This window comes from Tamandua tetradactyla, chromosome 2 (genome assembly GCF_023851605.1).
Source record: "Tamandua tetradactyla isolate mTamTet1 chromosome 2, mTamTet1.pri, whole genome shotgun sequence".
Classification (NCBI taxonomy): domain Eukaryota; kingdom Metazoa; phylum Chordata; class Mammalia; order Pilosa; family Myrmecophagidae; genus Tamandua; species Tamandua tetradactyla.
In genome coordinates, this window is record NC_135328.1 from 119,281,719 (window position 1) to 119,306,842 (window position 25,124).

The 25,124-nt window shown below is 38.2% G+C and overlaps 1 protein-coding gene across 5 annotated transcripts in view; it reads left to right on the forward strand.

The window, feature by feature from the left end:
* LOC143673742 (cytosolic carboxypeptidase 1) overlaps positions 1-25,124 on the forward strand; it is a 262,732-nt gene that overhangs the window by 134,065 nt on the left and 103,543 nt on the right. For all 5 annotated transcript variants that reach the window (XR_013170577.1, XM_077148653.1, XM_077148656.1 and 2 more), the window contains exon 14: positions 20,672-21,387. Coding sequence is in view for 4 of the 5 variants with exons in the window: in XM_077148653.1 (XP_077004768.1) it covers positions 20,672-21,387 (716 nt within the window). In the remaining variant the exon portion in view is untranslated. The remainder of the gene's footprint in view (positions 1-20,671; positions 21,388-25,124) is intronic.

A 25,124-nucleotide genomic window follows, 5' to 3' on the forward strand; every position in this document is an offset into this window, starting at 1 on the left:
CTTTCCTTGTGCATGATGGATTGCTTTTGTCTTGCTGCTTTCAAGATTCTCTCTTTGTCTTTGACCTCTGACGTTCTGATTAGTATGTGTCTTGAAGTATGTCTATTTGGATCTGTTCTCTTTGGGGTACACTGCAGTCCTTGTATCTGTAATTTTAAGTCTTTCATAAGAGTTCAGAAATTTTCACTGATAATTTCCTCCATGTATTTTTCTCCTCCTTTTCCCTTCTCTTCTCCTAGGACACCCACAACATGTGTATTTGTGTACTTCATATTGTCACTCACTTCCCTGAGTCCCTGCCCATATTTTTTCCTATATTTTCTTTTTCTTGTCAGATTTCTGATGTTCTGTCCTCCAGTTCACTAATTGCGTCTTCTGCCTCTCGAAATCTACCATTGTAGGTTTCCGTTGTTTTTTCATCTCTTCTGCTATGCCTTTCATTCCCATAAGTTCTGTGATTTGTTTTTCAGACTTTCCATTTCTTCTTTTTATTCAATTATTGCCTTCTTTATATCCTCCTGCAATTTATTGATTTGATTTTTGATGCGGTTTTCCACGTCTTTTCGTAAATTCTGAAGTAATTGTTTCAGCTCCTGTATCTCATTTGAATTGTTGGTTTGTTCCTTTGATTGTGTCATATTTTCAATTTTCCTAGTGTGATTTGGTTTTTTTGCTGTCATCTAGGCATTTAATTACCCTAATTAATTTATTCTGGAGATTGTTTTCGCTTCCTTTAGGATTTTCTTGCTGGATGAATTTGTTGTCTGTCTGTTCTTTGACATTCGTTTCAGCTTTTTCTGGACCACTAGCTTAGGTTTTGTATAACAGAGGAGAATTTTTCAGTTCTTGCTTTCTTGTTTCTTGCCCTGCCTGTGTAGTGCTTTTTTCCCTCCACCCTTGGAAGGGTCTACTTGGGTATCATAGACCCCAGCTGGATTTTCCCAGGTCAAACTGGCCTCCTATCAGGAGAAAAGAGTCACCTGCGTCGGTTTTCCCTGAGTAGGTTGAAAGATTTTCCTGTGAATTCTCTGGGCTCTGTTTTCTTATCCTACCTAGTGTGTGATACTTCTCTGCCTACAGGTCCCACCAGCATAAGATAATGTGGTACCTTTAACTTTGGCAGACTCTCCCTGCTGGAGGCATGGTGGAGACAGAGCAGAGCTTGTCAGCTGGTTTTAATAGCTTCAAATTACCATGTGGTCTGAATTCCTTGAGGGAGGGATTCCACCTGAGGTGGGCCTCATCCCTCCCCTGGGGAAGGAACAAGCTCCAGACAAGGTCTCAAACAAGCTTGTTTCTACCTATGCCTGGGGCGGTTGCAGCCTGAGAAGTCCTGCTGCTGTACCCCAAGGCAGTCAAGCCTTTGTAGAAATACAGCCACGAAAACCTCTGTTTCCTTTTTTTTTTTTCCTTTTCTGTCAGCCCTCCTCCCTTGGCATGGGACAAAAATGAGTGACCTCTGCTTTGACCAGGTTCACTTGAGCTGGGGGCCTATTTTTAGTAGTCAGAATTTGTTACTTAATGCCACAGTTGGCGTTTGATTGGGCTCAGCCCCTGCTGCTGGTAAAGTCTCTTTCCTTTCCCCTCTGGGAAGCAGCCTGTGTGGGAAAGGCGCAGGCCGCCTCATCTTGGGGAACTCATGGTTCTGGGGGTCTTGCAGCTGCTCCAGCTGTTCCAGACTGGGGTATGCTGTGTGTCCGGTCACTGACTTGTCCCCAGGAGTTGTTCTTTACTGTTTTTGTGTATTTAGTAGCTGTTCTGAAGGAGAAAGTAAATCCCACACCTTGCTAAGCCGCCTCTTCAGAGAATGCCTGGACTGCCTCTTTAATACTTATTTCTGTTTTTGTTCCATCACTTTTAATTGATATGGTTTTTGCTCTTTTTCTTATTATTGAACAAATAACAGATATTTCAAAACCATATTATAATTGTCTTTGTATCAGTTTTGTTCAATTAAGGTGGAGCTGAATGCTAAGAAAGTGCTGAAGTAAAAATGTGGTCTATGCATGCTGACTTTTTCTTCTTTTTTTCCTGATAGTTCTCTGTATGGCAGGGGGCAGAGGGGTTGAGATTTGAAGTGTTTGAATCTAAGGTTGTTGACAAGAAGGGCTTGTTTAAAAATTTTTACTATTTATTTTTATTTTTATTGACAAGGTGAAATAACATATAGACATGAACATTTGTACTTGCTGTGCAATCAGTGGCTCACAATAGCATCACCATAGTTGGTTATTCATCATTCATCACCATAATCATTTCTTAAAACATTTGCATCACTCCAGAAAAATAGCGTAAAAGGAAAAAAAACACACTCATGCATACCATACCACTTATCTCTCGCTGTCATTGTCCACTAGTATTTCCATCTACCATATATATATATATATCTTTTCACTATATATATATGTGTATGTATGTATATATTTGCCAGGGGGGTGGGGCGGTGCATGTTCCGGGAATTGAACCTGGGTCTCTTGCATGAAAAGCGAGCTTCCACCACTGAACCACCTGTGCACCCTCCAATATATTTTAACCTTTGTTCCCCCTATTTTTTTCTGTACCCCTTAGTATGCCCTTCATTGATCACTAGTATTTCAATCCACTCAATTTATTTTAACATTTGTTCCCCCTTTTATTTATTTTTAATCCATATTTTTTATTCATCTGTCCATACTGTAGATAAAAGGAACATCAGACACAAGGTTTTCACAATTGTACAGTCACATTGTGAAAGCTATATCATTATACAGTCATCTTCAAGAAACATGTCTACAGCTCTATCGTTTGAAGCACTTTAGAAGATGATTTGTTAATGTTACTTACCCTTGTTTACTAGTATATAATCAGTTTATCTTAGATTACTTGTGTTAAAAGTTGATTGATGTCAGTAGATCTAGTTTTTTATTCTCACTCTGCTGCTAACTTCTGGTGGGTCCTTGAGTAAGTCTCTGGAAGTGTCCAGGGTCTTAAACTGTAAGGGGTTTAAACTAGATGATCTGGAAGATTTATTTAGCCGTTGTTGCCCATCCCTCGTTCCACACACTTAATTCCTTAGTTGCTTAAAGAAAACAACTTTAATGTGCACTTATATGTGACAAATACAATAGAAATATTTGCCAGCTAATGTTTGAACTTCACATTTCCAGTTATTCAGGTTTTCGTTTGGGATCTTATGGGCCTTTGATGCAGTGAAAGTAGCAACAAGTTGCTCCTCTCATTCCTGCCATGCTTTGTTGCTCCCCAAAGATTTGAGCTCAGCGATACTAGAAGAGAGGCGGGAATGAAAGAGAGTGTTTTTGACAGAAAAAGGAAAATGAGAGGGCCAGGCAGAGGCATTTAGGAAAGGGTACAAGGTGATTTTCTTCCATTTAACCTACAGCAAATATTTGCTGCTCGTTTCACCCCTTCATGGTCAGGCCAGAACCACTTGAAAATACCTCCCCCAGAAAACAACAAATACTGCTAAGTCATAGCAGAAACATGTCGTTGAAGGAATTTGGGGAGGGAATTGATTGTTGTATGAAGAAAATGCCGGTTTTCTTCTCTATATGTATGCAAGAAATACATTATATAATTACAAACAGGACTCTTGAGGAGGGAATAGAAAAGAATAATTTTATAATGTGTATCAAGGCCAGGGTTTTGCTTATCATTCTTTCACAATCCAGTTTTTTTTAAACCATGATCTATTCTTCTTGCTTCTTTACCTGTGGGTTCCCAATTTCCCAACCACAGTTCATCACCCAGAAATAGGGTACCTGCATGTACCTTATCAGCAACTGGCCCACTTGTCCTTTGTAGTTTGGATGCTCTTAAAGCAGGTCCCTATTTTTGACCCCTCTCAGAGTGACTGAGGTCAGCTGGCAAAGACAGATCTATCTGCCTGTAATAACTCTGGGAAGTCTTCTTACTGAGTGAGTTATACCTTTTTATTGTGTTTAAGCAAACAAAAAAAAGCTTAATTGAAACAATACAGGGTGCACGTGTGGTTCAGTGGTAGAATGCTTCCCTTTCATGCCAGAGACCTGGGTTTGGTTCCTGGACCATGTACTCCCCCCCTCAAAAAAAAAGTGAAACAACACAGTTTCTTTTATTTATTTACATATCAGAAAGTAATTATGTTGATACTTGACTGTCTCACTTTTAAGTTTCAGATGAATACACTGTTCAAATACTTTAGTCTGTTTTTTCAAGTGTGTGTTTGAACCGTAGGCAGTGTTTTTTTTAGAATGTAGTGTTATTCAGGTACCTTCACATGCCATACAGATGATTTGAAGTATGCAATCACTGGCTCACAGTATCATCTAAGTGATGTGTTTTTGAACATTAAAAAAGCTGGTTGGTTTCATATTGGAAGTGCTCAAGAGAATTTTATTCAGCCATCCCTGCCTCAGTCCTGACAGATCATGAAGTATTAAACATTAATGAAATTAGCTACGGTTGTGGCTTTTTCCACTTGGATTTGCATGTCATTTTCATCATCAGCCACTTAAGCTTAAAATTGTTTGATGCATTTGCTTGAATCCTGAGCACTGCTCAGTTTATTTCCAGATGTGTTAAGGTTTCTGTTCAGTGGCCAGATAGAGGCAAAATGAATGTCATTTGAAAGATAAATATGGCATTTTAAAGTACTTATCAGATTCTTTTGAGGTGACCTTACCATGCCCTTATTATTTATTCTTGGTGACAATTATAATTTTATTTGCTCTTGTTTTCTTTTTTTTTTTTTCTTCATTAAAGGATCTTTATTATCTGGAAATCAATTTGGGGAGAATTGACATCTTGACTATATTTAACCTTCCTATCCATGAGCAGGGAGTGCCTTTCCATCTGTTTAGGCCTTCTTTGATTTCTTTTAACAATGGTATGTAGTTTTCTGTGTACAATGACTTTACGTCCCTAGTTAAGTTCATTTCTAAATATTTGATTATTTTATTCGCTGTTTTGAATGAAGTTTTTCATTAATTCACTCCTCAGTGAGGTCATTGATGTGTATAAAAATGTTACTGATTTTTGCACATTAATTTCATATCCTGCCACCTTCTGAATTTGTTTATTAGTTCAGGTAACTCTGTTGTAGATTTCTGTGGATTTTCCAAATATAGTCATCTGCAAATAATGAAAGTTTTATTTCTTCCTTTCCAATTTGGATGAATTTTATTTCTCTTTTCTGCCTGATTGCTCTAGTTAGACATTCTAGTATAGTGTTGAATAATAGTACTGACAGAGGGCATCCTTGTCTTGGACCTGATCTTAGGGGGAAAGTTTCCAGTCTCTCTCCTGTGAGTACTGTGCTGGCTCTAGGTTTTTCAAATATGCCCTTTATCATACTGAGGAACTTACCTTTGATTCCTTTTTTTTTGAAGTGTTTTTATCAGAGAATGATATTGAATTTTAGCAAATGCTTTTTCAGCATCAATCAAGATGATCATGTGCTTTTTCCCTTTTGACTTGTTAATGTGCTGTGTTACATTAAGTGATTTTCTTGTGTTGAACCATCCTTGCATTCCTGGTAAACCCCACTTGGTCCTGGTGTATAAGTCTTTTAATGTGTTGTTGGATTAATTTGCTAATAATTTGTTAAGAATTTTTGTATCTGTGTTCAGTAGGGAGATTGGCCTGTAGTTTTCCTTTGTTATAGATCTTTACCTGGTTTTGGTATTAAAATAATATTCGCTTCATGAAATGAATTGGGTAGAGTTCCTTTTTCCTTAATTTTTTGAAAAAATATGAGCAGTTTTGGTGTTAGTTCTTTTTGGAATGTTGGATAAAATTCCCCATGTGAAGCCACCTGGCCTTGGGCTTTTCTTTGTAGGAACATTTTGATGCCTAATTGAATCTCTTTACTTATGGTTGATTTGCTGTGATCTTTTTCTTCCTGAGTCAGTGGAGCTTGTTTGTGTGTCTCCAGGAATTTGTCCATGTCATCTGAGTTGTCTAGTTTGTTGGCATATTGTTGTTCATAGTATCCTCTTATGATTTCTTTAATTTTTCAGGATCTGTGGTAGTGCACCCCTTCTCATTTCTGATTTTGTTTATTTGCATCCTCTCTCTTTTTATCTTTGTCAGTCTTGCTAGTGGCCCATCCATTTTATTGATTTTCTCAAAGAACCAACTTTTACTTTTATTGATTCTTTCTATTGTTCTTTTGTTCTGCCTTCATTGAACTCTGCTTTAATCTTTGTTATTTCTCTTCTGTTTGCTTTGGGGTTAGTTTGCTGTTATTTTTCAAGTTCCTCCAGGTGAGCAGTTAAGTCCTCGATTTTTGCTCATTCTTTTTTTTTTCGATATAGGCATTTAGGGAAATAAATTTCCCTCTCAGCACAGCCTTTGCCAAATCCCATGTTTTGATATGTTGTATTCTCATTTTCATTTATCTCCAGATAGCTGCTCTCTAGCAATTTCTTGTTTGACCCACTGGTTGTTTAAGAGTGTGTTATTTAATCTCCATATATTTGTGAATGTTCTCATTCTTTGATGATTATTGAGATCTAACTTCCTTCCATTTTGATCAGAAAAAAGTCTTTGAATAATTTCAGTGTTTTTAAATTTATGCATACCTGTTTTGTGCCCCTGCGTATGAGCTTTCGTGGAGAATGTTCCATGAGCCCTAGAGAAGAATGTATTTACTAGTGTTTTGGGGTGTAATGACCTATATATATCTGTTAGGTCTAATTCATTTATCAAGTTGTTTAACTTCTCTGTTTCCTAGTTGATCTTTTTTCTGGTTGTTCTATCTGTAGTGGAGAGTGGAAGTCTTGTACTATTATTGTTGAAACATCCATCAGTCCCTTCAATTTTGCCATTGTCTGTCTTATGAACTTTTGAGCTCCTTCATTGGGAGCATAAACATTTATGATTGTTTTTTCTCCTTGGTGAATTGTCCCGTTAATTAATACAGTGTCCTTTTTGTTTCTTTTGATGTCTTTATGTTTGAATTCTGTTTTGTCTGATATTAGTATAGCTACTCCTAATTTCTTTTGGTTACAACTTACATGGAAAATCTTTTTCCATCCTTTCACTTTCAGTGTGTCTTCATCCTTTTGTCAAAGATGAGTCTCTTGTAAGCTGCATCTAGCTGAATTATATTTCTTAATCCATCCTGCAAATCTACATATTTTAATGGGTAAGTTTAGTCCTTAACATTCAAAGTTGTTACTAAAGAGGTGTTTCTTGAATCTGCCATCATATCCTTTAGATTTTATTTGTCAGATCTATATATTCCTTTCCCTCTTACTGTTTTTATCCTTCAAGTTGCTCTTACTGGTACTCTTCAATTCTGTGCCATCCTTCAAACCTCCTTCTCCTGTCTTTTTTTTTTTTCAACTGGCAGAACCCCCTTTAGTATTTTTTTTAGGCCGGTCTCTTGTTCACACATTCTTTCAGGATTTGTTTGTCTGTGAAAATTTTAAACTCTCCCTCAGTTTTGAAGGACAATTTGGCTGACTTCAGAATTCTTGGATGTAAGTCTTTCTGTTTTAGGATCTTAAATATATCATACCACTGCCTTCCCACCTCCATGGTGCCAGTTAAGTAGTCTGAACTCATTCTTATGTGGTTTCCCTTGTATGTAGTAGATTGTTTTTCTCTTGCCCCTTTCAGAATCATCTGTTTCCAACATTTGACAGATTGATTAGTGTGTGTCTTGGGAAAAGCCTATTTGGATTTATTCTGTTTGGAGTTCATTGAGCTTCTTTGACTTGTATATTTATGTCCTTTATGAGTGTTCGGAAATTTCCCCCCATTATATCCTCAATTAATCTCCCAAGCCCTTTGTTCTCCTCTTCTCCTTGTGGGACACCAATGATTCTTACATTTGTGTGCTTTGTTTTGTCCATCATTTCCCTGAGATCCAATTCAAAATTTTCCATCTTTCTGCTGTTTACTATTTTGAGTGTTCTAAATCAGTTGTTCTGTCCTCTAATTCGCTTACTGTTTCTTCTCCCTCTTTAAATCTGCTGTTGTGTGTCTCTAGTATGTTTTTTTATTTGGTCTGCAGAATTTTTAATCTCTGATATCTTGTATTTTTCTCTTCATTCTTTCAAATTCCTCTTTATGTTCATTTATTTTATTTAGTAGAGGTTTATGAACATCTTTGATTAGTTGTTCCAATGTCTGTGTTTCCTCCGGTGTTTTTTAGGCTGGGCTATGTATGTCTGCATTGTGATATGCTTAGTGATCTTCTGTTGTTTTTGCCACATGTAAATTTCTGGAGTGATTTATTTTGAAGTTGATTTCCTTCAGTAGTCTAAAGTCTTGTGTTTGTGGGATGGTTGTATAACAAAATGCAGGGTAAAGGCCATGGCACAACTATGTGGTGACGCATTGCAGTGCAGATATAGGCACAGGTTGGGAATGTGCCATACTGGTAAAATTGGGAGCCCAGTGGCGGGCAAGGGATATGGCTTGTGTGGGTTCATGGTCTAGGGAGCATGACCCTGGTATGTGTTGGTCTAAGGCACAGGTCCCTTTGTGAGCATAGCAGAGACATGGCAGTGGGTCGGCATTACGTCTGCATGGGCTGGGCTTGGATATAACCCACCTGCTCAGGTCAGCACTATCCCAGAGTTGGGGGGTGTGGCTGAGTACCGTCTGCACGTGCGCATCTAGGAATGTGGTGAACTGATGTACCCATGTGCAGAGCTTGGGGGTGTGGAGTGGGGCTGTACGACTGTATGGGCTGTGGGCAAGTATAGCCTGGGTATGGAAGTAAGCACCTGCAGCCTTTGTGCACAGGCGACAGTCTGAAGGGAGCATGGAGCGGGAAGTAGTGCTTGGGAGGGTTTCAGGAGAGGTAGTTTGGGCTGCATTTGGGGTGGGGGTGTAGGGCGGGTACGCACAGGAAGTGTTGGCTTGGTGGGGGTGCTTGGAGCACAGGGAATGGGGGCAGGTGAAAGGGTTCAGGTGCGTGGGGTGTCAGGTGAGTGGCGGTTTACGGGGCTGCACTCTTGAGGGTAGCGAGTTCAAGGAACACAGTTTGGCTTACTTCCTAGTCTCTGTCTCCCCAACTGTGCGCTTGTGAGGGCTCCAGGCTTCTGCCTTAGGCTATTTACACCAGCCAGGTGGTCTCTGATTCTCTCCTTCTCTGTTCTTCAGCTTTTGCAACCAGGGCCACAGAGTCTGTGTGGTGCAGAAGACTCTCCCAGATCACTTAAACTTTGTAATTGCCAACTCAGTTGCCCTCCCATCCCTTCTCTAGTTGTTCCTTGGAGCAGGGTTCAATTTAATACATCCTACTCCACCATCTTCTTGGAACTAGCTATGTATTTTTATATTTTCGTTTTTTAATATAGTTTTGTTGAGATGTATTATATATTCACATACCATATAGTCATCCAAATTGTACAGTCAGTGGTTCATGGTAGCATTACATAGCTATGCATTTGACAACACAATTGATTTTTGAACATTTTCATTACTCCAGAAACAATAAAAATAAGAATAAAATTAAAGTAGAAAAGCCTAAAACATCCCATCCCCTCCCTAGTATTTATTTATTTTTGTCCTTTTTTTCCCACTCTTTTGTCCATACAATGGATAAAGGGATTGTCAGTCACAAGGTTTTTAAAGTCAGTCACATAGTCCCACGTTAAAAGCTCTATCCAGTCATCTTCAAGAATAAGGCTATTGGATTATAGTTAATAGTTTTAGCTATTTTCCTCTAGCTACTCCAATATACCAAAACCTGAACAGGCATATTTATACTGCAAAGAATAGCTTCCAGGACTTCCAGGCCAAGATGGCAGCTTAGCAATGTGCACATTTTAGTTTATCCTCCAGAACAACTACTAAATAACCAGAAATAGTACAGAACCGCTCCTGGGGCCACGTCAGTGACTGGACACAGCATACTCCAGTCTGGACCAGCTGGACCAGCTGCGAGCCCCCCCAGAACCAAGAGTTCTCCAAGCTGTGGTGGCCGGCATCCCTCCCCGCTGCTTCCCAGAGGGGAAGGAAAAGAGACTTTACCAGCAGCAGGGGCTGAGCCAAACTAAACGCTAATTCTTGGAATTAACTAACAAATTCTGACTACTAAAAATAGGCCCCCAGCTCAGGTGAACCTGGTCAAAGCAGAGGTCACTTATTTTTGCCCCTGCGCCAAGGGGGCAGGGCTGACAGAAAATGAAAAAAAAAGAAACAGAGGTTTTTGTGGCTGTGTTTCTACAAAGGCTTGACTACCTTTGGATATAGCGGCAGGACTTCTCAGGCTGCAACCGCCCCAGGCATAGGTAGAAACAAGCTTGTTAGAGACCTTGTCTGGAGCTTGTTCCTTCCCCAGGGGAGGGGTGAGGCCCACCTCAGGTGGAATCCCTCCCTCAAGGAATTCAGACCACAGGGCTTGGTAATTTGAAGCTATTAAAACCAGCTGACAAGCTCTGCTCTGTCTCCACCATGCCTCCAGCAGGGAGAGTTAATCGTTTTATGTATTTCCTGCCAGAGTTAAAGGTACTGCATCATCTTATGCTGGTGGGACTTGCAGGCAGAGAAGCATCACATACTAGGTAGGATAAGAAAAACAGAGTCCAGAGACTTCACAGGAAAGTCTTTCAACCTGCTGGGTCTCACCCTCAGGGAAAACCAGTGCAGGTTACTCTTCCCTCCTGATAGGCCAGTTTGGTCTGGGAAAGTCTGGCTGGGGTCTATAATACCTAAGTAGACCCTCCTAAAGGTGGTGGTGGGGGGGAACGACACCATACAAGCAGGTCAGGAAACAAGAAAACAAGAACCAAAAAATTCTCCTCTGTTAAACAAAACCTAAGCTAGAGATCCAGAAAAAGCTGAACTGAATGTCAAAGAATGGACAGACCACAAATTCATCCAACAAGAAAACCCCAGGTAAAAGAAGTGAAAACAATCTCCAGAATAAACTAGTTAAGGTAATTAAATGCCTAGATGTCAGCAAAAAATAAGTCACACTAGAAAAATTGAAGATATGGCCCAATCAAAGGAACAAACCCACAATTCAGATGAGATACAGGAGCTGAAACAATTAATTCAGAATATACGAACAGACATGGAAAACCTCATCAAAAAACCAAATCATTGAATTGAGGGAGGATATAATGAAGGCAAGGAATGAACAAAAAGAAGACATCGAAAGTCTAAAAAAACAAATCACAGAACTTATGGGAATGAACAGCACAGGAGAAGAGATGAAAAAACCATGGAAATCTACAATGGTAGATTTCGAGAGGCAGACCATAGGAGTAGTGAACTGGAGAACAGAACACCTGAAATCTGACAAGAAAAAGAAAATGTAGGGAAAAAATGGAAAAATATGAGCAGGGACTCGGAATTGAATGACAGTATGAAGCACACAAATATACATGTTGTGTGTGTCCCAGAAGGAGAAGAGAAGAGAAAAGGAGGAGTAAAACTCATGGAGGAAATTATCACTGAAAATTTTCCAACTCTTATGAAAGACTTAAAATTATATATCCAAGAAGTGCAGCATACCCCAAAGAGAATAGATCCAAATAGATGTACTCCAAGACACTTACTAATCACAATGTCTGAGGTCAAAGATAAAGAGAGAATCTTGAAAGAAGCAAGAGAAAAGCAATCCACATGTGGATTTCCCACATACAAGGGAAACCCATTACGACTGTGGAGATTTCTCAGCAGAAACCATGGAGGCGCGAAGACAATGGGATGATATAATTAAATTACTAAAAGAGAAAAACTGCCCACTAAGAATTCTATATCCAGCCAAATTGTCCTTCAAAAATGAGGAAGAAATTAAAACATTTTCAGACAAAAAATCACTGAGAGAATTTGTGACCAAGAGACAGCTCTGCAATGAATACTAAAGGGAGCACTAGAGACAGATACAAAAAGACAGGAGAGAGGTGTGGAGAAGAGTGTAGAAACAAAGATTATGAGTAAACATAAAAAGAAGGAAAATTAGATCTGACATATAAAATCCAAAAGACAAAATGGTAGAAGAAAGTACTACCCGTACAGTAATAACACTAAATGTTAATGGATTAAACTCCTCAATCAAAAGATAAAGACAACAAAATGGATTAAAGAACAGGGCCCATCTATATGCTGTCTCTACTCAGTGGACATGAGGGCAAGGACATAAACGGACATTTGCACACCAATGTTTATTGCAGCATTATTTACAGTTACCAAGAGATTGAAACAGCCAAAATGTCCATCAACAGATGGGTGGCTAAACAAACTGTGGCATATATATACAATGGAATATTATGCCGGTGTAAGAATAAAGTTATGAAGTATGTAACAACATGAATGGACCTTAAAGACATTATGCTGAGTGAGATTAGCCAAAAATGAAAGGACAAATATTGTATGGTGTCACTGATATGAACTGCCATTAGTGAATAAACTTCAAATATTTCGTTGGTAACAGAGACCATCAGGAGATAGAAATAGGGTAAGATATTGGGTAATTGGAGCTGAAGGGATACAGATTGTGCAACAGGACTGAATATAAAAACTCAGAAATGGACAGCACAATCTTCCCTAACTGTAATACAATTATGTTAAAACACCGAATGAAGCTGAGTGTGAGAATGAGAGAGGGAGAAGGACTGGGGGCATAAATTAAATCACAAAGAAAGATAGACGGTAAAGATTGAGATGGTATAATCTAGGAATGCCTATAGTGTATAATGATAGTGACTAAATGTACAAATTTAGAAAATGTTTTTGCATGAGGAAGATCAAAGGAATGTCATTACTGCAAGGTGCTGAAAATAGACGGTAATCAATATTTTAAAATTTCATCTTATGTGTGGGACTAAAGCAAAAAATGTTTATTTGGTACAAAATATATATTTTGAGTAGTGCATTTCCTGATATAACTTATGTAGATAGTTGGTTGAACAACATAAGTATGCACCCAGAACCTTGGGGAGGACATGAGATTTTGTTGGTTTGTCTGAGTGATGCCCTGATGAATCCCAGAGTGATTTGATCAGCGAGTGGAAAAGTTTTGCAAAGTCCCCTTTGGGGAATGGTGAGAACGGGGGAAAATTCAACCTCCCCTAGTTGAATCCTTGATATTCTCACAAGCAGTGTGGACAACCAAAGCTATAGGCTGAGCCCCCAGTCTTGGGGCTTGTTCTTATGAAACTTAACTCCACAAAGGATAGGTCAAGCCTACTTAAAATTAGGCTTAAGAGTCAACAAAAGAACCTCTTTTGTTGCTCAGATGTAGCCTCTGTCTCCAGCCAACACAACTAGCAAACTCACCACCTTACCCCTGTCTATGTGAGACATGACTCCTGGGGGTGTGGACATTCCTGGCAACATAGGACAGAAATCCTAGAATGAGCTGAGACTCAGCATCAAGGGATGGATGAAAACTCGAGAATGAGCTGAGACCCAGCATCAAGGGATTGATAAAACCTTCTCGATGAAAAAGGGAAAGAGTGAAATGAGACAGAGTGTCATGGCTGATAGATTCCAAACAGACTCGAGGGGTTATCCTGGAGGTTATTCATACGCATTAAATAGATATCACCTTGTTATCCAAGATGTAATGGAGAGGCTGGAGGAGGGAACTGCATGAAAATGTAGAGCTGTGTTCCAGTAGCCATGTTTCTTGAACATGATTGTATAATGATATAGCTTTCAATATGTGACGGTGTGATTATGAAAACCTTGTGTCTGATGCTCCTTCTATCTACCTGGCCAACAGTTGAGTAGAATTTATGGAATAAAAATAAATGATAAGGGGAATGAATGTTAAAATTAATTTAGATTGAAATGCTAGTGATCAATGAAAGGGGGGGTAAGGGGTATGGTATGTATAATTTTTTTTCCTGTTTTCATTTTATTTTTGTTGTCTTTTAATTTCTTTTTCTGGATTGATGCAAATGTCCTAAGAAATGATCATGATGATGAATATGGAACTATGTGATGATATTGTGAATTACTGATTATTTATGTAGGATGGAATGATCATATATTAAGAACGTTTGTGTTTCTTTCTTGTAATTTTTTTTAAAAAAATTTTAAAATTAATAAAAAAAAATTAAAAAAAGAAGAAGAAAAAAAGAACAGCACCAGAATGACCTCTTGGCTCTGTTTGAAATCTCTGAGCCATTGAAACTTTATTTTGCATTTTTTCTCTTCCCCCTCTTGGTCAAGAAATCTCTTTTAGTCCCATTATACCAAGGCCAGACTCATCCCCTGGAGTCATGTCCCACATTGCTAGGGAGATTTACAGCCTGGGAGTCATGTCCTACATAGAGGGTGAGGGCAGTGAGCTCACCTGCAGATTTGTCTTAGGAAGAGAGGCCACATCTGAGCCACAAAAGAAGTTCTCTGGGGATGACTCTTAGGCATAATTATTAGTAGGCCTATTGTCTCCTATGCAGGAATAAGTTTCATAAGGGCAAGCCCCAAGATTGAGGAGCTGGCCCATTAAATTTGCAGCCTCCAATTCTTAGAAGAATATTAAGAATATGAGGTCTTCCCCACAAGGGAAGGTTTAATATTTGCACCTTTTACCCCAGTCCCTCAAGGGGACTTTGCAAATGCTTTTAAGTCTTCTGTCCATATTACTCTGGGTTGTATTGGGGCATCCCATCAATCTGTACAAACCAATAAGTTCTCACTCCCTATTCAAAGTTCCACGTAATTATGGTGTTTGAATAAGCTGACTACCCAAGTTATTTTAGATAGTGTGCTGCTGAATTTTGCGTCAAATAAATTTTGCATCAAATAAACGTCTGTTCCTTTGGACTCACATAGATGTTGAAGTTTTAAAATAACAGTTTATATCATCCTTTACCCTTTAATCTGCGTCACTTATTCCTATCCAGATCAGCTTTATCCATTGAAGCTTCATTGAAATCTGATCACTTTTAAAATGTTTTTAACAATTGCCATATGGGATAATGCTGACTCTCATAGCTACAGATCTCTAGCCCTGAGTCTCAGGTGTCATACTAATACCTGCAGTTCTAGGGAACAAGGAGATTATATAAAAAGAGCTCAGCATCACAGAATTTAGAAATAACAGAACTCTGGAATAGATGTGACTGCTGTTAGGAATCTTTACAGTAGGCATTCACCTGATAACCTGTGCTTTTGAAGTCAATTCTCAGAGTTTACACATTATAGTTAGTGATAGGTATTCCAACCAGGAGGAAAGGAAATGCAATCTTGAACTCAAAGGAGTTTTATTGCAAGGCTACTTAAGATGTGACAGCACTGAGCAGGGGAAGGGGTACAGATTTTATGGGAGGTTGGTGGGAAATAGGGAAAGAGAGGTGGTAGGTTTTCTTTGTCTAGCTTGAGAGCAGAAAGTTGGCAGGTTTCCATTGGTTGGTTTAGAAGTGGTGTGAGGTGAGGGTGAGGCTAAATGGGGAGTTATTGCCAGCTGCAGCTGCTGGGGGCTGTAATACTGTGGGAGGATGGATGTTGGACAAGAGATTACAGCAGGAAGGCAGCTGCCACAGGGGAATGCAAGGGAACTCATGCAACTGCCACATTAGCTGGGGCAGGTTTGGTTTTTCAGGGGGCCTCCTGTAAATTATGAGTGGGGGAAGCTTCCTGGAATGCTTGCTAAGGGTCACTTACTTCAAGGGGAAAGGGGTTCTGCCTAACTGTTCATATCAGTGAGGTGTGTAATATTTGTCTTGTCATTTATGGCTTATTTCATTCAGTATACTGTCCTCAAGTTACATTCACCTAGTTGCTTGCCTCAGGACTTCATTCCTTCTTGCAGCTGCCCAATAGTCCATTGTATGTAGACACCACAGTTCCCCCTTCCATTCTTCAGTGGATGTACCATCCACCACTGGAACATTGCCACCATAAACACCAGTGTGCAAATGTCCATTCCTTTCCCTGCTCTTAGTCCTCCAAGTGTGTACCTAACTGCGGGGTTGCAGAAGGGCTGCACCTCTCTACTTCCCTACCAGCAGTGAATAGGTGCATCTCTCTCTGCACATTTTCTCCAGTACTTGTTTCTGTCTGTTCATTTGTGAAGTTTAATTCACACATCATACAGTCCAACCCAAGTAAAACAATCGATGGTTCTCCATATAATCACATAGCCATGCTTTCACCTCCACAGTCTGTATGAGGACAGATTTGTTCCACAAAGATTCCCCTACCCACCCCACCCCCTTGATATTTAGCTTTGGCATATTGCCTTTGTTACATGCAATGGAAACATTGCAGTATTACTGTTAATTGTAGACCCTAGTATGCATTGATTATATATTTTCCCCCATACTGTCCCATATTTATGAGATCTTATATTTTCATTTGTTTTTAAAATCAATTTTATTTACATATGATTTACCTTCAATAAATTACACACACTTCAAGTTCAAGAGTTTTGACATATGTTTATACTGTATGATTTCCACCCCAGTCAAGATACGGAATTATTTCCATCACCCTAAACAGTCTCTCCATCTCTTATCCAGGCAACTTTGCTGTCTATCACTATAGATGAACTTTCTCTGTCACAGAACAACTTTTTTTTTTTTTAAATGGTTGAAGCCATATCATTTTTTTTAAACGACATAAATGAAATGATATGGTAAGAACTCTTGTGTAAAGCTTCTGTTGCTCAGCATATGTTTTTAAGATTCACCCATATTGTTTTATGTGTCAGTGGTTCTTTCCTTATTGCTGAGTAATATTTCACTGTATGAATATACCACAATTTCTCTGTCCATTCGATTTTTGATGGATATTAGAATGTTTGCAGTTTTGGGCTACTCTGAACAAAGTTGAAGCTAATAGTTGTGTATAGAACTTTTTGTGGAAAAATGTTTTCATTTTTCTTGGGTAAATATGTAGCAGTGAAATTGCTGGGTAGTATATGTGGTGTTTTCACTTTAAAAGAAACTTGTTTTTTGCTGCTTTTAAGATAATTTCCATGGCTTTAATGTACTGCAGTTTCCCAGTAATGTGATTAGCCATGAATTTTCTTTTTTAAGTGCTATTTGAAGTTCATTGTGTTTTGGAATCTTTGAATTGTTTTCTCATAGGATATGGAAAAGCTCTCGGCCTTCCTCTTTTTTAGATACTGTTTTTTCCTCTTTTCCTCTCTCTTCTCCTTTTGGAATTCTAATTGATACACGTCTTTTTTCACTCTTGGGTTTTTTAACTTCTTGTGCATGTTTTTCCTCTGTTTCACTAATGTTGCTTCATGTGTTTCATCTGAACTGTCTGCCAGTTCCCTATTCTCTTTTTTGGCACTGTTTAATCTGTCATTAGAAATATCCATTAGGCATTTAATTTTATTGTTGATTTTTGGGAAGATTTTAAAAATCTTTTTTACCAGTCTTTAATTTAGTTTCTTGTCTTTTATTTCTTTGAACGTATAATAGTCATTTCTTAGTTTTCTGCTCCTAGTACCTGAAGTTTTAAGAGATCTTTTCTGTATCATTTCTTTTAGTTCTTTCTTTTTTTACCTTGTTGAATTGTGTATTGTTTTTTACTGTGAGCTGCTCTTTTTTTTTTTTTTTTCCCTGATTTTGCTTCTGGGTATTACGTGGAAATTCCTGAGATTCTTCTTTTTCCCCCGTTGTTACTTTTGACAAGCACCATTATAGAGTAAATTTAGATCAACCAGATAGAGTGAATTCAGGCTGAAAGGCCATGTGCTGTGATGGCAGGCTTTTCGCACCAATTCTTGATTGGTGATGCTTTTTTACCCTCTCAGTGCTAAGGTTTGAGACAGTTAGCTTTCCTTTATATTATGTTTTGTTATGGGAATATTTGTATGTTTTATGTTGAAGGTTTAGTTTTGGGAGCTCATTTTATGGAAGTATCTTCTTTTAGATTCTTTTAGTTTCCCTACTTCGTGCAATTTCTGAGTTTTGTCTCTTCTTCTTCATGCTCTCTGAGATGATAAATTCTATCCCCAAGGGCAGCTCATTCATTTCATTAATGTTTTCAAAATGAAATCCAACTTCAGACTTTCATTCAATATTTTGGCCTTTGTCCTCCTTTCTAATCCACTTATAGATGTACTTAAGAAATTTTAATATCTTGTCTAACAATTACAAATGTTTCTGTGGGGTGGATACCTACTCTGCCATGTTTCCTGCAACAACTAATTTTTATACATACTTATTGTTCTTCAACCCTTTTGAGAGCTACCTTTTCCTTTCTTTGCACCTCTGCTGTCTCCTTCGGTTAGAGTTCAGGGATTGGGCACAGATCATCTTTGAATCCTGGTTTTTACACAGTAGGTATTTGAGAAATGAATCACATAGGAAAAGATCCTTAATTTTGACAACATAGTATATGTAAAGAAGTTAACAAATTAAAAGATGAATTGCACTTCAAAAAGTATTTGCACAAATGAGTTTGGTGGAGAACTAGTTTTTGTATATGTGTATATTTAGAAGTTTTAATGCAAAAATTTATACAGCTAAACACAGAAAACTCCATGTTTTCCAAGAACAAACAAGTTACTTATGAAGAACTGCCAGCCCCCAACAGATGTGTGGAAAATTGTTTTTCCAATAGTGGCAGATTTTCAAATTCAAATAACACTTAAAATAATTTTTCTTATCCAACACTTTAGAAGAATTTTTTTAAAAAAACTATCTTACCTAATATTGGCAAGGAAAATATACAGTTACTAGGTAATATACATTAATACAAGATTTTTTGGAGAATGTTTAGACAGTTTTTATTACGTCTTAGGACTGATTACTAAGATCAGTGCTCAGGAAATCATCCTAAACAAAGAAAAAAGGTTATGCGAAAAAGTGTTTGTTCACTGTGGAGTCCTTTGCAATGACAAACTTTTGGAAATAGCATAAATTCATACCATACATGTTTGTTTATATTCTTCCTTTTCTATGAAGGATTTAAGGTAGAAATTCCCAACAATAGAAGAGTGGTTAAATTAGTTGTGGTATACTGTCTTTTCAGAATCTGATATAGAGAAGAAATATTTGTGAAAGTATAAAAAGTGAAAAGGCTACTTGACCTGTCAACAGCATTCTTTCTTTACATGTATTCCAGGACACTTTTCCTGGTTGTCTTGTTAGAAAAAAAAAAACTACTCTTCTTCCATCTCCTTTTCTGTTTCCACCTTATCTCCCCTACCTCTTAACGTTAAAGTACTCCAAGGCTTAATGTTTTGTTTTCTTGTCTATTTTCTTTACTTCAATGATTTCCAGACTCACGACTTGGAATAATATCCGCAATGTTCACAATTCCCAAATTTTTATCTTCTGCATATAGACTTTGAGTTTAGATTAATGTATTTAGCTGTTTACGTTACATCTCTGCTTATATGTGGATAGCTCAAATTTAACATGTCCAGAGCTAAACTCTTCTTGTTTTTCCAGTTGCTGAGTCAAATGCCTTGGCATTATCTGTGATCTCCTTTCGTGTCTTTTACCTTAGTTCTCATCTATCAGGATATCATGTTGGTTTTGCCTCACAATATTCAGAATCCAATGACTTCTCATTTCCCTAGCTTGCTGAAATAACCTTTTAACTGGTCTCCTTCATTTTATTCTTCCCTCCTCAGTGTATTCTCAGAAGAACACTGAAACAATGGTTCCTAACTAACTGGGGGCAGTTTTGCCATCCCAGGAGACATTTGGCAGTGTCTGGAGACATTTTTGGTTATCATGTATGGGAATGGGTTACTACTGGCATCTAATGAGTAGAGGCTGGGGATGCTGCTAGAAAGTCTGTAGTGCTTTCCTCTCCACTCCCACTTCCCCCCAAAACAAACAAAAAACAAAGAATTCTTTGGCCCCAAATGTCTGCTGTTGAGATTGAGAAACCTTGTGCTAGAATCTTCTTTTTAACACGTAAATCGTGTCATGCACTCCTCTTGAAAACCCTTCAGTGGCTTCTGTTCTTATTCAAAGTAAAAACAAAAATCCTTACACAATAATCTGCAAGGCCCCACAGAATCTGACTCTCTTTTCCCTCTTGGAATTCATCTTGCTCTTTCTGTTGGAGCCGTCCTAATCTCCTTGCTGTTCCCTGAATAAACTGGGCATTCTCTTATTCTGAGGCCTTTGTTCTGACAGTCCCTCTGCCTGGAATGCTCTGTGTCCTTCACCTTTTCAAAGTCTTCGCTTATATTTCATCTTCTCAGTGAAGCCTCCCTAATCAATGATATTTAAATTTACAACACACCTCTTCTCCCGGTACCCAATCTGTTTTACCACTTGTCCCGTTTTTTGCTTTAGCACTTTCATTTCTACCATTCTATAAAATAAATCTGTATTTATTATTTGTTGAAGTAATAGTCCTTACATTTATGCCCCTATAAAAATGTAAGCTGCGCAATGGAAAGATATTTTTGTTTTTGTTTTTTAATTGATGTGTCTCAACAGTGCATGGCAGAAAACAGACATTCCATATTTATTGAATTAATGAATAAAATTCAGTGGTCTAATTTCCCCCAATGGGATTTTGGATCAGATCATTTTAATGTTTTCCTACTTCTCATATTTTCCCTTATTTCTGTGATATTTAGATGTTATTTTACCATGGAAAAATTGTGTTACAAGTTTTGTTGTGGTTTAAAAGCTTTGTCTTTTATTAGTGAAATTAAAACATATCTTCTTGTATCCATCTTTAAAATTTAGGTTTTCATAGCAGCATATACAATGAATATGATCTTAGTTTTGTTAGTTTATTTTAATATTTACTGGTAAAAGATTATATTTATTTTCTTTTTTCAAAGGACTATGATCTGATTTCCAAAGAACCAAAGCCTTTTGTATTTGAGGGAAAAATACATGGTCCTATTGTTGTTCCTACAGCAGGAGAAGAACCATCTGGAAATTCAGGTAATTTAAGGAAAGGAGTTGTAATGAAGGAGAATGTATCTGTTAAAGCAGATGAAGATGATAAGAAATCGACCTTAATGGATCTAGCAAAAGAAGATATTAAAGAAAATGACAAAATATTACAACAGCAGCTAAGTGATCAGAATAGAAGTATTTCATCAGTCCACAGCTTACACAATGATGTTGTGAAGGCCTTGGACCGAATCACACTGCAGACTGTTCCTTCTCCAGCATCCCCGGGTTTTCCTGCAGGAATGAGGAAGGACTACAGTCTCCCCCTCACTGTCCTTACGTGCACTAAAGCATGTCCACATGTGGCTGCTTGTGGAAATGTTCTGTTTGAGGGAAGAACAGTTCAACTAGGGAAGCTTTGCTGTGCTGGAGTTGAAACTGAAGATGATGAAGATACAGAATCTAATTCATCTGTGGAGCAAGCATCCGTTGAAATGCCCGATGGACCAACACTCCATGACTCAGATCTATATGTTGAGATTGTGAGAAATACAAAGTCTGTCCCAGAATATTCAGAGGTGGCTTATCCTGATTATTTTGGTCACATTCCACCTCCATTCAAAGAGCCTATTTTAGAAAGGCCTTATGGTGTACAAAGGTAAGTTGCAGATTTCATCCCCCTTTTAACTAAGACCATTGTCAAAATATGAAGTATACTTAAAAATAGTTATTTGGGGTATGCAGGAAGAAAATTACTCTGAGTTAAAGTTATTATAGTTGTTTTTTTGTTTGTTTGTTTTTGCATGGGCAGGCACCAGGAAGTGAACCCGGGTCTCTAGCATGGCAGGCGAGAACTCTGCCTGCTGAGCCACCCATGGCCCACCCTATTGTAATTTTTATCCTGCCTTTGAAATTTTGCAGTTTGAAAATTGTCCTTGTGAGTTTACTTTGTTCATTTTCCAATTTTATTAATTTATTCAAAGGTAGGCAGCATAATAAACCTGACCTTGGAGAACGTAAAAAATTTTTTTACTTTGGCTTTCAGTATATAAAAATAGATCATTTAGTGACTTTTGAATAAATGTTTACCTTTGCAATAGTTATTAATTTAGTAATTTGATTATTATATGTGTTTGTTTTAGATATGTGATTTTAAAATAGGATATGAATATAGCATAGACAGTATTATTTCATGAAGTTTGGAATTTTAAATTGGAAATATACAATGTAAAGGGATTTGGGATTCTTAAAAGCAGTAACTAAGTTATTAAATATTGCCAAGTAGTATTAGATATTACAAATAATATTAAATATTTCTAGTTAGTGAATAGTTATTTGACATTTAATACCATTGTGATGACACTGAACTATTTCTGATTATTATAGTTAAGGTTGTGTGGTGATGGCTTATCAATATGTTAAAAACAAACATTTGTATACTTTTGATATGAATATAGTATGAAATGATAAAGGAAGGTATTGCTGTGGGTATTTGATTCTCTTTAGGGCTTTAAATTCCTCCAAGGCAATAATTGTATCTCATTTTTTTAGTCTTTGGTATGTAGTATAATTCAGCTTTTTTACTGGGCAATTTAGTATATGTTTGATGCAACCAGTGGCTCCTTGATCTGCATAACACAATATCCGAGCGGGGGATTTACTTTGCTGGGGAAGACGTGTGGGAGTGGGGCTGTGACATGTTGCTGTTCCATCCAGGGGAAGCTCACTCCATGGATTGCTGCAATAGCCTTCAAAGGCACAAGGCAAGTCTAATGTGAAGGAAATACTTTGCAAGGAAAGGTCACCATCTTTCATGATGCAGTAGAAACTTGCATGGTTCATCCCCAGTAGGAAGAATACATGGGTCTGAGAACTAGGAGGTGGGATCAGGAGTGGCCCTCTTTTCCATCACTGCCATTGTCCCGCTGGGGGACTTTGTGCTTCTCATTCCTACACCTCTGGGCTCTCCAGAGTTAGACATCTACGTCCCATGGAGGGCTCAGCAAGGGTGAAATTTAGTAACAAATTGTGATTGTTGCCTTGGTATTTTATACTCCTTGTGTCTAGGGATCAGCAGATGAGTAGAGGCATTACTATCTTAGCATATGTAATTGACCCACATCACCTAGAGGAGATAGGGTCTGTTTTACACAATTTGGAAAATAGGAATATCATAGAACTCAGTTGTTCCCCTTATTTCCACTTGGTACTCCCTTGCCCAATTTTAACTGAAAATGGACACATTTCAGCCACTCTGGGCTGAGAATGGTATGATTATCAGGGGCTCAAACTGCTCAGGATTGAGGATGTGGATCACTTAAACACACTGGCTGCCAAGACCTGCAGAGGTGAGAGCTGAGGGTAAGTGGGATATAGACAGATACTGTGGGACAGAGATGGTGAGTTGCAGCTGAGTCCAGTTGCAGTGACAGGGATACATTTTGTCCTGCTAATATTCCTCTTTTCAGTTTGCACCTTATGAGAGGCTCACAGAAACTGTAGAGAATCCCTCTCTGAATGTAGGTGGAGAAGTGGGTCTATGAAGTACAAGGGCTGTGGCAGCCATGGGAGTGAGCTGCTCATCTCCCTTCACATGAAGCCCACTGGTAGATTTGTACTTGACATGACAACTTTGGGATTGATCACAGCATTTATGCTGAAGCCATGCCCCTTCTGGCTGCTCCCAGATAATGACTGAGCATGGCTGGGGAACTAGAGCAGAGCCATTCCTGACCAATGAAAGGATCTGCTAAGAAGTCTTCTTTGCTTTGGGGTTCCCCGGTGGCCTGAGACTTTTGCAGTGCTGCACTACAGTTTGAGCTCTTCCTTCTCAGTACTTGGTTATTCCTCAGGTGTCAAATGTGCTTCTTTAATGAAAGTTCTCCTCAGTATACTCCCCTTTCTTCTTCACACCAGTTCTCCCACCATAAATCTCTTGCCTGTCTTTGATTATGACTTTGCATCCACTTTTTTTTTTTTATCATAAGAAGAGCAGTTACTATTTACTAAGTGCCAACACTAGGTCAAGTGCTGTGCTAAGCACTTTGTGTGCATTACCTGACTGTTGGAAGTTCAAATAATAAAAAGATAGTTGGAAGTAGTTCTCACAAAACAACTTTATAAAAGTAGGTGGTATCATTCTCATTTTATAGATGAGGAAATTGAGGCTTAAAAATACTATATCACTTGTAGAAGTCATGGATGTAGTAAGTAGCAAAGCCAAGGATGGAATCCAAACTAAATTGAAAAATGAAACTAAATTGTGCATTCTCAACACCATTATATACGATTAATTATTCTCCTTTTTGCTGCTGAGTGACTTTTGTCCAAGACTGCTTGCATTTTAGATCATGATTTCTACCTCATAGCTGAACCTGATTAGTTTACTTTCTTTGCTTGCCAATGTGATTTTCCTGGGCTTGATCTTGCACTGTACCCTGGTTCAGAGCATTTGAAACAGTTAAGGCCTCATCCTCTTCTTCAATATCTGTTCTTAAGTATCTGTTCCCATGACATTTTAGGCAAGATACTAAAGTACTCTGTAGGACCATTTGATTTTTCAAAGGTATGCACTCTATCAGGTTCAACTCATATTAATTTTTTGACATTTTTAATATATTTTAAGTAGTTGGATAAAAGTTTAATCATCATATTCATATTTGCAAATGAAAAATAATATAAAAGTATAAAATGACCTCCAGTTTTCATTTTTACTCAGCCAGTAGATACTGAAATCTGAGAGTAATGCTTTTTAAATTTGGTTATATAAATCAATTTGTGGAGCTTCATATTCTCTTTCATGCTTACATGGTCAGAAGCCATCTTCCGCTTATGTCCCGTATTAGTTTTCCTCTTAGAAATGCATTTGGACTTGGAAATAAAATCCACTGACTTTCCAAGACAGGTTTCTTGCCAAGACAAAGAAGTTGGATTCATTCTTGGATTCATTCCATTGGTATGTGCTATCGTACCTCTTCCCCAGTAGCTGAGCACGTTGGTCAGGACTCTCGGTTGCAAGTGATAAAAATCCAAAGAAAACCGGCTTAAGCACAAAAAGGGAGTGTTCTAGTTTGCTAGCTGCCGGAATGCAATATACCAGAAACGGAATGGCTTTTAACAAGGGGAATTTAATTAGTTGCTAGTTTATAGTTCTAAGGCCGAGAAAATGTCCCAATTACAACAAGTCTATAGAAATGTCCAATCAAAGGCATACAGGGAAAGATACCTTGGTTCAAGAAGGCTGATGAAGTTCAGGGTTTCTCTCTCAAGTGAGAAGGCACATGGCGAACACAGGGCTTCTCTCTCTCTGCTGGAAGGGCACGTGGCGAATATGGCATCATCTGCTAGCGTCTTCTCCTGGCTTCCTGTTTCTTGAAGCTCCCCGGGAGGCATCTT